Source organism: Oryctolagus cuniculus, chromosome 4 (assembly GCF_051225735.1).
Source record: "Oryctolagus cuniculus isolate XC-2025 breed Fujian yellow rabbit chromosome 4, ASM5122573v1, whole genome shotgun sequence".
NCBI classification, from domain to species: domain Eukaryota; kingdom Metazoa; phylum Chordata; class Mammalia; order Lagomorpha; family Leporidae; genus Oryctolagus; species Oryctolagus cuniculus.
Window position 1 is genome coordinate 175,261,797 of NC_142870.1, and position 13,568 is coordinate 175,275,364.

The 13,568-nt window shown below is 39.8% G+C and overlaps 1 protein-coding gene across 3 annotated transcripts in view; it reads right to left on the reverse strand.

Annotated features, from left to right (window-relative positions):
• The window catches only part of TOPBP1 (DNA topoisomerase II binding protein 1), a 75,962-nt gene that overhangs the window by 50,363 nt on the left and 12,031 nt on the right, over positions 1-13,568 (reverse strand). For all 3 annotated transcript variants that reach the window (XR_016232961.1, XM_008249226.5, XM_089331378.1), the window contains exons 9-13: positions 10,884-11,047; positions 10,492-10,739; positions 5,065-5,477; positions 4,270-4,442; positions 7-218 (exon numbers count right to left, since the gene is read on the reverse strand). Coding sequence is in view for 2 of the 3 variants with exons in the window: in XM_008249226.5 (XP_008247448.4) it covers positions 7-218; positions 4,270-4,442; positions 5,065-5,477; positions 10,492-10,739; positions 10,884-11,047 (1,210 nt within the window). In the remaining variant the exon portion in view is untranslated. The remainder of the gene's footprint in view (positions 1-6; positions 219-4,269; positions 4,443-5,064; positions 5,478-10,491; positions 10,740-10,883; positions 11,048-13,568) is intronic.

Sequence of the window (13,568 nt, forward strand, 5' to 3'; positions counted from 1 at the left end):
ATTAACCTTCTTTCAGCGAAGTTTCAATAAGAAAACAGTTTTCATCTGCCTTCTCTCCTGTTCTAGCAGATTCCAACAGCCAAGCTATGGAGACTGCGGGTATGTTCCACTTCTTTGCAGCTTCATATTTAGAACCACCTGGCTCTTTTAACACAAGATGTGTACTTGCAAACATGCCTTTCTTTGCGTTGGCTTTGCGAACAAAGAATTCTTGAACACTAAAATGTGTATTTAAAGAAAAGCAAGATACAGTAAGTCAAATACACAACAGGTCAAATACACAGTAAGTCAGCAAAAAGAAAAAAGTTTCTAATACAACAATGTGGACAGAGTTCATATAAGCATAAGAAAATATACACTGATTAAAAATTGTTTTATCCTATCCTAAATTCATTATTTTATAGTGCTTACTCTTAAGTACTGTTATAACAATTAAACATTTTACAAAAATAAGCAAATTAAATTGGGCTTTCAAATGACAGAAAAATTGCCTCCTTAATTAGTTATTACCCACTCACCTGTTCTTTCCTTCCAAAAGGAGCAAAGTGGATACTACAACTTTTCAAAGCTTTTTCACATATATTATTTGATCCTTTCAATATTTGTGAACCATAAATATTTTACAGACATGGGAAAAATAAATAGAAATTAAGTGACTTACTCAAGATCACTACGTATTAAACATTGAATGTGGGCAAAAAGCCAAGGTCCACGGCTTGAGAGATACACAGAAGTCAGTCTTTTGTAGCTTCTAGGTTTTATGTTCTAGTTTTCAACTTGTTAAGATCCACTTTCTACAATTACCCCATTCATCCACTTGGTGTTTATTTAGATATGAAATAGGACTCCAACTTTGCTGAATAAGATCTCTTCCTCAATAATCTGAAGTGTTAGTTTTGTCATGAACAACGTTACTGGTTGAATTTGTGTCTATTGCTAGATTTATTATTCACACATTGAAATTCTTGCTCCTTATAACCCCACTATTATTTAGTGGGATTTTACAAAACATTTAAATAATTTTTAGGGCTAGCCCCAATTGTTCTATTTTGGAATCTTCACGGCTTTCCTGTTCGCCAGTCTTTTCATCTGAGTCTCAGCACTGGGTTGCTTACTGGCCTCCCTGAATGGTTTTGTTGGTATAGCAGTCCTCCTTTGCCCATGGCTCTCTGTGGTTTCAGTTACCTGTGGACAACCACAGTCTGAAAATATTAAATGGAAAGTTCCAGAGCCGGCACCACGGCTCACTAGGCTAATCCTCCACCTTGTGGCGCCGGCACACCGGGTTCTACTCCCGGTCGGGGTGCCGGATTCTGTCCCAGTTGCCCCTCTTCCAGGCCAGCTCTCTGCTGTGGCCTGGGAGTGCAGTGGAGGATGGCCCAAGTGCTTGGGCCCTGCACCCCATGGGAGACCAGGATGAGTACCTGGCTCCTGCCATCGGATCAGCGCGGTGCGCCGGCCACAGCAGCCATTGGAGGGTGAACCAACGGCAAAGGAAGACCTTTCTCTCTGTCTCTCTCTCTCTCACTGTCCACTCTGCAAATCAAAAAAAAAAAAAAAGAAAGAAAGAAAGAAAGTTCCAGGACATGAATCATTTATTTGTCAGCATGTCCATGTTCAACTCATTTGTGCTACCCGCCCATTGGCTAGTTCAACACTACTACCATCACAATGTTGAACATGTGAGACCACATTCACCAACTTTTAGTACAGTGCACTGCTACAGAAGTTCTTGACGTTCACTGCCTAGATTCTTCCGTCCTTTAGAGGTTGCAATCCTCTCCTTCCTTATTTACTTGCTGGAATACACATGCAAAGGGGGCTCTGCCTTACCCACTGTCATGTTTCCCTAATGCAGACTGTATAAGCAAAGGTGGGACAGATACTTGATCCTTCTCTTTCCCAGCTTTCAAAATAAAGGGTTGGCTCCCAGGGATCTTCCAAAGATCCTCAAACTTTAGTTTGGTATAATTATAAAGTCATAACTTAAATACTGTTGATGTGTTTGCCATAGTATTAAATAAAGTTGGAACCACATGAGGGTACTTCCAAAAATTCATGGGAAAATTAATCAATATTTGTTTATTTCATAACACACAAAAAACTGAAATCCATGCAATAAAGCTAAGAGATTTTCTTTTTCCATAACACACATTTTCCATGAACTTTTAGAAGAACCCTCATATGCATGATCTAAAAAAAAAAAAACTGCACCAAATAAACTTATTCTTTACTTCCTCTTTCCATGAACTTTTTAGTGTCCTTTTATTTTACATCAAAATTAGTAACAAATGGATCAATGGGATAGAACGTAAGAACCTGAAAGGTGGGGGCCAGCACTGTAGTGCAACTCGTTACGGCATTGCCTGCAATGCTGGCATCCTGTGTGAGCACTGGTTTCAGTCCCAACTGCTCCACTTAAGATCCAGCTCTCTGCCAACGTGCCTGGGAAAGCTTTAGCTTCTTTTGGTGGGAAATACTATTTTAAGGTTACAAGCCAGGCACTGGGACTACTGGGTTGGTAACTAAATTTCTAAGTTTATAAACAGTTTTAATTTCTTCATTGAACCAGGAGTCAGCAAAAATATTCTGAAAATTTCTGAAAGGGTCATTTAATTTTCTATTCATTTCTACTTCTTTTGCACTGTGATGAGAATGTGGTCTATATTCTTTCCACTTGCCGGCATCGCATATGGGCACCAGTTCAAGACCCGGCTGCTCCACTTCTGATCCAGCTCTCTGCTGTGGAATGGGAAAGCAGTGGAAGATGCCCAAGTCCTTGGGCCCCTGCAACTGCGTGGGAGACCCAGAGGAAGCTCCTGGTTTCTGGCTCCGGGTCGGCGCAGCTCTGGCCATTGCAGCCATCTGCGGAGTGAACCAGCAGATGGAAGACCTCTCTCTCTGCCTCTCTGTAACTCTGCCTTTCAAAACAGAAAATAAATCTTAAAAAAAAAAAAAAAAAAAAAAGAGGTATGTTCAGTGTTTCAGGGTGAATATCTAGTTAATGCTATTCAAGTCTATATTTTTTTTGTTGGTTTGTAAGGCTGAACAATAGAGTAAAGAGACAGAGAGATCTATCATCCACTGATTCACTCCCAGGGCTGAGCAAGTCCAAAGCCAAGAGCCAGGAATTCCATCCTGATTTCCCACAAGGGTGGAGGGGCCCAAGTACTAGTGTCATCTTCTATGACCTTCCCAGATACATTAGTAGGAACCCAGGTCAGAAGTGGAGCAGCTGGGACTCAAACCAGCCCTCCAATATGGCACGTTGGCATTGCCAGCAGTGACTTAGCTCGCTGTGCTGCAACGCTGGCCTCTCCTCCTTGTTTTCTGTCTATCTGACCTGTCATGAAGTAGAAGATGGAACTTAAATTTCCTGGTAATAGTTTTGCATTAATTTCTCCTTATATCTCTCATAGATTTTGTTTTGTGAATGAGAATACATTTGATAGGTACCTTCAGTGTGAACAGCACTCTTATTTACAGCGCTGCTGTTTTTGTTTAATGCCTTTCAATTTGAGTTCAAACTTCTGAGAGTAAAACTGCAACCTCTTTCCGTTCCTTCCCCAACAAATGCCCTAACATTCACTTTGTATTACATTTATCTTTTGCTTAAAAGCAGTCAGGCCTTGCTTTATGATATAATCAAAATGTACTAGCTTTTTAATGTAAGAGTTTGACTCATTTACATTTACTGATATAATAATTTTATTTTTTTAAGCAGCCACCATTAACATTCAATTAGGTGTTGGACTAACAGAGATTTTTTTTTTTTTGACAGGCAGAGTGGACAGTGAGAGAGAGAGAGAGAGAAAGGTCTTCCTTTGCTGTTGGTTCACCCTCCAATCTTTTAAATTAATTTTCTTTCTCTCGAAGTATTTATTATTCCCACTTAACATTTGCATTTTTGGCCAAAACCCAGAGAAGCAATGAATTTATACTGAAAAAAGAATAAATCATACATATGGTATACGGAAAGGTACTAATGCTTAGAAAAGTACTATTCAAAAGTGGCCCATGTAATACCATTAAATATTCCCTCTTCTGGTAGCTAAGGCAATTAGGCATCAATGCCCGTAGGCATCTGCAAGGCCTCCATCTAGTAGCACCCTCCCCATCTGTCACCTTGAGCCATTACAACACATACCACATACCACCCATTACTATATTAAAGAGACCAAGCCAAATTCTAATTCGAATGTTCTCCATTAAGTCAAAACAAATAAAAAGGCACACCAAGAAAACAGGTGCACTAAAAATACTACCTACCTTGCTCCAAGGAGATTTGCTAAAAATGTCAGAGAATCTTTTTCAGCTCCAACACACTGGCTAAAGGAAAGAACACAATCCGCTAAAGGAGTCGCTCCTGGCATTACTGGGACTGGTGTGAAGAGAGGATTTGACTTTGGCTCAACTAAGGTCTGACAGTCTATACAAACCACCTTTTAAAAACAAAAATGAAAAAGCCACCTTGAAACAAGCAACCAGTGATTAACAGTACTTCAGTTACAACAGCTGAATCAGTTTCCATGAAAGTAAGTCTTAATATAACTTTGTGTATTTTCATTATCAATATATTTCGAATTGTAATATTTAAATAAATATAAATGTATCAATTCATTGCATTAGGATATTAAAAATCAGTAAGATTTATCTTAGAGTTACTAAAAGCTGCTTTAAATTTCATTTGTTCCAATGTCATTAGTTTGGAATTTTTTTCTCAGAAAATTAAAAAAGAAAAGTTAATGGTGAAATTACTAGTGATGAGCTAACAAGGAGGGATACTATAAAGCTCTCACACTCTAGCTCTAGAAAACAGGAGACAAACCGGATAAGGTCTGAGTGACTTCCTAAGAAGAAATGTTATTGTGTCCCCTGGGAAACAGTAACTGCTACTCTAACATCATTAGGCCCAAGAAGCTTAAACGTTTTTGAGAACTTCCCTTGCTAGAAGCAAAACCCAGACAGTGTTCAAATCCAAATGCCAATTTACCTACTTGAACTGCATAATAAATATCAACTCTTGGCATTTAGATAGGCTTCAATGCTGTAGTATTTTCTTACCAGCCACGTATTTGTAACAACTTCTCCAACAGTTGCTTCTACTTCACACCCCAGCAGAGGAACCACAGCATAATCAGCAACAGTTCTGCTTGGAAGAGTTACGATTTTTCCAGCATTATCTCTTATGATCTTTGCAATATTGGATTCATTTTCTCTGCTAAAACCCAAAACAAGGAAGCTCTTTTGGCTAAACAAGCCTTCTTCAGCAACTGTAGAAACGTCAGGGCAGCAATGACTGGCAGAAGACTGGTTTTCTTCTTGTAGAGAAATGTGCGTAGAATCATTACAGGGCTCGACACGGGTAGAATCATTACAGGGCTCGACACGGGTAGAATCATTACAGGGCTCGACACGGGTAGAATCATTACAGGGCTCAACTTCAGACTTCCCAGCTTCGGCCTTCTCATCCTCAACTGGAAGAAAACAAGAAATGTTTTCTAACATAATCTATCTTCAAACTTATTTCCTCACAAAAATACTAATGTAGCAATCTGAGAATCTGGGCCACACTTACAAACTAAGATTGAAATGTATACAAAGGAGGGATGAAATCCATCCCATCTACAGGGCTATCAAGAATATCAGTACAGCTATTCCTCAGCTTAGATGAGGTTACATCCTGGTAAATTCACTGCTAAAACCAGTAACTCAAGAGACAACAGACTAAGTTGCCCCCAAAACGTTAGTCCAGAAGGATACAAGACCTGACACCAGCCACACAGACATCAGAGTTTCTAACCCTGTGCAAACTCACAGCATAAAACCTCTGGCCCCACCAGGCCCAAAACTCTCCACATCCTGTGGTAACATGCCGAGTATAGTTTGCATAAAGTGGGATGTTTCCTTCCCATGGACAGCCATCAAGGCCAAGGCTCCCTTTGGCCTTCACTTTCCCAGGGATTTCTTTATTCTTGTTCCTTTCTCTTCTCCCTTATGGAGAACTGTACAACCCATAGTCATCCAATCCTTTAATTACAAGATAGAATGTTATCCTGCCTCTACCAATTGAACTGCTGGCACCAACTGATATTATCCTGCTCTCCACTGGCAGTCTTTGCCTTTAAAACTTGTTTGACATCTTTAAGGCCTTGGAGCACAAAAATGACTGCTTCAGTTTTGTGTTTTCCTGGGCCACAGATCTAAATAAGACAGATAAAACTCTTCTGTCTTTAATTGACTTGTGCCTCAGTTTCTCTTAAGGGCTGACACTATCCTAAGTTGAAAACATTTCAAGTCACAAGCACATTTAATGTACTTTATCTACTGAATGTCCTAGCGCAGCAGCACAGTACACTGCACAGCACTGGATGCTTAGCCACGTGACTATGTGGCTCACCACTGCTGCCCAGCAGGAGAGAGTATCACACTGTATTTTGCTTGCCCAGGACCAGATCAAATTTCAAAATACTGTTTCTATTAAATGCATACTGCTTCCACACCAGCATAAAGTAAAAAACTCTTAGGTCAAATCATAAGAAGTCTAGGGCTGACTCCATTACCACCTTCCAGTAGGAAGAACAATACCTATCATATTATTCCCTAATAACCCGAGTTAGTTGAAAATTATGATGTCCCAACAAGACTGCCTTAGTTCCGAATTGTTTTAGATAATTCAAAACAAAATTGAGAAAATATTAAGGGGAAAAAATTAACAGGCCTAAGTACTATAACTGTCAAGCCCTTAACATGGAAGTGGCTATATATAAAAATAATACAATTACAATTACTTCTACTTCAAAAATTCCTAAAATATTTCACGTTGAAATTGGAGCTACTGGGGCTGGCGCTATGGTGTAGCAGGTTAAGCTGCCGCCTGCAATGCCGGCATCCCATATAGGTGCCAGTTCAAGTCCCGGCTGTTCCTCTTCTGATCCAGCTCTCTGCTATGGCCTGGGAAAGCAGAAGAAGATGGCCCAAGTCCTTGGGCCCCTGCACCCATGTGGGAGACCTAGAAGAAGCTCCTGGCTCCTGGCTTCAGATCAGCACAGTTCCAGCTGTTGCGGCCAACTGGGGAGTGAACCAGTGGATGCAAGACTCCTCTCTGTCTCTCTTTATCTCTCTGTGTAACTCTAACTTTCAAATAAATAAATAAATCTTAAAAAAAAAAAAAAAAAAGATGCCACTTGGGATATCAGCATTCCATATTACAGTGCCTGACTTTCAGTCCCACACCATAATGAACATTCTGGGAGGTGGCAGGTAATGGTTTAAGTTGTTGAATCCCTAAGACCCATATGAAGTTCCTGACTTCTGGCTACAGCCTGGCCCAGGCCTGGCTGTTGCAGGCATTTGAGGAGTGAACCAGTGGTGGGAGATCTCTCTCTTTCTATGTCCTTCTGCCTTTCAAAGAAATAAAATGAGTATTATATAATTAATTAAAATGTACAGCCCCTAATATGCAATAAACACTGTCGAGTCAAGGCTAAAAAGTACAAGTAGCAAAAATCTGCTGTGTTTTTGAAAACTTCAGTAGTGCTGCACTGGAAATATTTTGCAGCTGGGTTGGAAAATGATTTTGTCTAAGGATCAAACTGGGCCAACGCCTACTTTTTGTACTGCCTGGGGATTAATGGTTCTTGAATTTTTTAAATGGCTGTCAAAACAAAACAAAACTTACTCAGTTTTGCCCTCTACAGTGTCCGTTACCTGTGGTCAACAGCAGTCTAAAACTATTAATTGGAAAATGTCCAGACGTAAACAATTCATAAATTTTAAATGCACACTGCCGTGCAGTGATGAAATCAGGTGCTGTCCAGGATCCTGAGCATCCCCTGGCCAAGCACATTCTGCCATCCGGCACTCTGCGGCAGACTCAGCAACCAGAACAACGACTGCTGGATACTGGAATGCTGTGCTCAAGCAACCCTCGCCTTACCTGACAACAGTGGCTGTGCTGGCAGTTTGCTAAGATGTCTGAGAAGGCAGCAGAAGTCTCCCATGTGGGAGACCCAGAAAAAGCTCCAGGTTCCGGGCTTCCGATTGGCCCAGCTCCGGCCATCTTAGACATCTGGGGAGTGAACCAGTGGATAGAAGACCCCTCTGCCTCTGCCTCTGCCTCTGTAACTCTAGCTTTCAAATAAATAAAATCTTTTTCTTTCTTTTTTTTTTTTTTTGAAAAAAAAAAAAAAAAAAAAGTTCAGTAGTCACAGATCCTTTAAATTAATCAGTACTGCAAAATCTTCCCACAAAGGAGTAAGAGGATCAATTAGTTTAACAGATAGTTTCAGTTTACATTCAACTACCAAAGAATTCCAATGTTACACAAACTTGAAGAAGGGCTGGGCTAAGCCAAAGCCAGGAGCTTCTTTCAGGTCTCTCACATGAGTGCAGGGTCCCGTGCACTTGGGCCATCTTCTGTTGCTTTCCCAGGCACATTAGCAGGGAGCTGGATCACTTGGTTAATCCTCTGCCTGTGGCACTGGCATCTCATATAGGCACCAGGTTCTAGTCCCGGTTGCTCCTCTTCCAGTCCAGTTCTTTGCTGTGGCCCAGGAGGGCAGTAGAGGATGGCCCAGGTGCCTGGACCCCTGCACCTGCATGGGAGACCAGGGGAGGGCACCTGGCGCTTGGCTCCTGGCTTCAGATTGGCGCAGCTCGCCAGCTGTGGCGGCCATGTAAGGGGTGAGCCAATGGAAGACCTTTCTCTCTCTCTCAAATATAAAAAACAAAAAATACAAAACAAAACAAAACAAAAAAGTGGAGAAGCCAGGATTTAGACCATCCCCACGTGGGATGCCAATGTTGTACCTGGCAGCTTAACCAGTTGCCCCACAGCGCCAGCCCCCAGACTATTCTAAGACTGGTTAAAGAAAATTTCAGATACACTATAAACAAATCAAATGCACTAATTTACGAAAAAGTAATATATCTAGAATAATTAAAAGTTGATTTGACAAATCTATTTGACAAACCTATTAATATAATTTACCACTAAGTACAGGAAAGGGACCAGTGCCATGGCAGTATAGCAGGTAAAGTTGCCCCAACTGGGACTAGAACCCAGGGTGCCGGCGCTGCAGGTGGAGGATTAGCCAAGTGAGCCACGGCCCTGGCCAATATTATGCTCTTAAAACGGGATATATGAGGGGCTGGTGATATGGCGCAGCGAGTTAACGCACAGGCCTGAAGCGCCAGCATCCCACATGGGCGCTGGTTCGAGACCTGGCTCCTCTACTTCCAATCCATCTCTCTGCTATGGCCTGGGAGATGGCCCAAGTTCTTGGGCCCCTGCACCCATGTGGAAGACCCGGAAAAAGCTCCTGGCTCCTGGCTTCGGATCAGCTCAGCTCCAACCGTTGCAGCCAATTGGGGAGAGAACCAGTGGATGGAAGACCTCTCTCTCTCTGCCTCACCTTCTCTCTGTAACTGACTTTCAAATAAATAAATCTTAAAAAAATCTGTATATATGAAAAAATGAAATGTGTTCCCTGCATATAAATAAAAGTTTGAAAAAAAAAAAAAAAACAAAACAAAACACAAGGAGAACCTACTTTCCTTCCTGTCTAGGTAGGCAAAAATTTAAGCCTTACAATACCTTATGATGGAAAAGATGTGGAACTAAAGGAACATTCAGTCATTGTTGTGTAAGTGTAAACCAGGCCAAACACTTCAGAAAGTAATTAGCATTATTTAAGGAAGTTGAAGAAGATCTATCCCTATGAATCAACCATGACATTCTTGGGTTTATAGACTAGGAAAATTCTTGTTCATATACACCAGACAGACACAAGAACAGTGTCAGCAATACTGTTTGTAATGGCAAAAAAGAGCCATGACAGCAATGTCCAATGGCAAGAAAAAGGGTAAAATTTTGTTCTCTTCACATATCAGTATGATATATTCATAACCAGTTACTCGAATTAGATGAATATCTTTCAAGCTGGGTGCAGAGAGTAGCAGAAAAGTACTACTATGTTATCACATACACAAGAAATTTAAAAAGTATGTATCATTTATGGATAAATACAAAATCAGGGATTCATGGGAGGCTTTTGGCACAATAGAAATGTTCTATTTTTTTGTAACAAAAATACATTTAAAAAAAGACTTCATAATTCTTGATTGGTAACTTATCTTAACACACAAGACTACATACTGAGGTATCAGTAAAGTGCAACACTGAATGCATTAAAAACTACAATAATCTTATAACAGGCACCTGTTACAATGTTTAAATGACAATATAAATTCACACACAAACCAACCAAGGCCTGTATATGTAAAAGGTCAAAGTGGAACTGATTAATTGAAGAGAGGAAAGAAGGTTAAAGAATCCAGAGCCCAATGGCTGTTCCTACTCAGAGAAATAAAGTCACAAACATAAAACTTCAAGATCAGAAAAGATTAAACTTAAGACCCAGAAAACAGCATAAATCACACATGTACTAAAATATGTCTTACTGCAGACACTAATCAATTACTTCTCACCTGCTGTGGCGTGATTATTCACATACTGAGAGAGCAGATCCTCATCAGCTTGCTTGTGGCTTTCATTAGGGGCCAAGTCTTTCTTAGAGAAGCTGCTGTTCTTTTTTAAAAGTGTTCTTTTGCTTCCAAGTTGATCTGAAATTGGAATTTCCACTGGCTGGTAGTTAGCATGGCTATATGGCTCTTCAGGAAGCATGTAACCTTTACTAAAACACTCTAGCAACCAGTTTGCTCTCACAACATGAGGCCTACAAAAAACAGCACATGATTGCCCATCAGTTTGAGTTCTAAAGCCCGTCATCCCACTGTCATACAGCCACCACAGTTGCAAGGACATGCAATTTTCCAAGAAATCACTACACAGAAACTTTTGAATTAAAAACTGATAAAACCTGTGGGCTGATTTATTCCAAAAGTGCTTCAATTCATCATCATAATCTCCCACGATTACATGAGTTACATCTTCATTAAGCTGGTTAAAACGAACTCCACCTCCACTGTTAATAAGCCTTCTCAGTTTATCCAGCTTTCTGCCACTGAAACCGCAGAGATATATCTGCAAAGAACAAATATTTACTTCAGTGTATTTAAGATGCTTTACTTTTCTCAATAGAAACAAACTGATAAAATACATATACATATCTATATCCACTGCTTACAAATAAGACAACTAGACTCTTTATATATTAACAGGTGAATGTATTCTGAAACTTTAGGTTTTCTTTACAATCCTATAATCTTAAGTATTTTGAAGTTTAAATGAAATAAAAGCCAGAATTCAACATTTTTGGGACATTTGTGCATAGCAATTTAAAAAACACAGGTAGCTTCCTGAATTGTGAAGGTCTTATCACTTGTAAATCTTACAGTAATTGTAGAGATAAACTGTTTAATTGTCTGAATTCAAAAATCCTGGTTTTCAGTGATCAATGAATGCCACATGACCAAGGGCATTTCCTTAAGCTCTCAAAATCAATTTTCTTACCTATAAAGCTTTTTCAAAAAACAAAAAACAAGTCAAAGAGCTGAATATTAATACTTTGAGTATATATGCACAAAATAATTTTACTTTTAACCATTAGAATGTATACACTTAAACCAATTTAATCAACAAATATTTTCATCTATTTTCTATTTCATCTCTATATATAATATATAGATATAATATATCTCTATATATTATATATATAATATATATAATATTTCTATTGCATCTCTATATATAATATATGTACTTTAAAGATTTATTTGAAAGGCAAAATCACACAGAGAGGTTTTTCCACTTGCCGGGTCATTCCCCAAATGGCTGCAATGGCCAGAGCGGGGTCGATCCAAAGCCAAGAGCCAGGCCTTCCAGGTCTCCCATATGGGTGGAGAGGCCCAAGGACTTGGGCCATCTTCTACTGCTTTCCCAGGCCATGGCAGAGCTGGATCAGAAGTAGAGTATCCAGGACTCAAAACCAGTGCCCATATGGGATGTTGGCACTACAGGCAGCAGCTTTACCTGCTATGCCACAGCACCAGCACCACATAAAGTATATTTAAAAAATTGGAGAATAACATATCTATTCCTAACTATCTTCATATCCCAAAACAAATCACTTCCATTACTAGAATATGCTTTTCAAAAATTAGGAATCATTTTAAACAAAAGATTTGTTTAATTTGAAAGTTACAGAGAAGGAGAGATCTTCCATCCACCGGGTTCATTCCTCAGAAGGCCCCAATAGCCAGTGCTGAGCCAGGCCGAAGCCAGGAGCCAAAAGTCTCATCCAAGTCTCCCATGTGGGTGGCACAGGCTCAGACACTTGGGCCATCTTTTGCTGCTTACTTACTCCCAGCCATTAGCGGGAAGCTGGCTGCAGGGGGACTTGCATCAGTGCCCATACAGGATGCCAGCATTGCAGGCAGTAGCTTTACCTTCTATGCCACAATGCCAGCCTCTTCACAATTTTTACATGTAGAAATAGTTACAAGTTATTAACTAGAATTTGCAGTCTAGGATAAAAGGTTACACGAAATACATTCTAGTCCAACAATAAGTTGGCAAATTTTAGAAGTACAAACGGGTAAGGTTAACATCATCCAATTTTCCATAACAAAATAGGGTTACATTTTTGTTAATGCAAAGCCTAGTCATTGTACAAATACAAATATCTTTAGTATTCATGTCTAAGAGCTCTGAAAAAGCACAACATTCAAAGTTTCCATCCAGAACTTTTTTAAGAGTTATTAATTAATACCCTAAAAAGTTAAGTAACCCACTGGGTGGGCATTTGGCCTAATAGTAAGACACTTCTTTGACGCCTGCAGTTTCTACTGGAATGCCTACATTCAAGTCCTGACTGCTGATTGCAGCCTCTGGCTAACACAGCCTCTGGGAAGCAGCACATGATGGCTCAAGTAGTCGGGGCCTTGCCACTCCCATGGGAGATCTAGACTGGGTTCCTGGCTCCGAGCCTCGGCCCCGCCCAACCCTGGCCACTGCAGGCATTTGGGGAGTGAACCAACAGATGGAAGCTCTGTTTCTCTCTCTCAAAGAAAAAACAATAAGCCCTTGTTATAAAAGAGATACTAACCAAAGTAGTAGCTCTAATAGTTAGGAATACAGATTTGTGGTAGATTACAGCCTCTTAATGTCTGTCTGTGTGACTCCTCCACTTAATGTCTATGTGACTCTGAACAAGAATTTTAATTCTCTAACTCCTGGTGTCATAATATCCATTTTAGAATTGTTCACAAGAATTAAGTAAGATCACATAAATTAACATTATATGAAGTTCTCAAAAAGTTTACAGAAAAGAGAATTAAAAAATAAGTTTATTTTGGTGCAAACATTGCAATCAATACATTAGTTTTTTCATATAATATAAATTTTTCATCAATTTTTGAAGCCCCTTCAAGGACATGGATTTCACATTTTGCACCAAATTAACTTACCCTTTAATTCCATTTTCCATGAACTTTCTGAAATAATTAGCACAATGTCTAATACATTGTAAACAATAAATCATAACTGAAAACCCATTAGAAACTAAATACTCTTAGAGTAGAGGGGCTGGTATTGAGGCCTAATG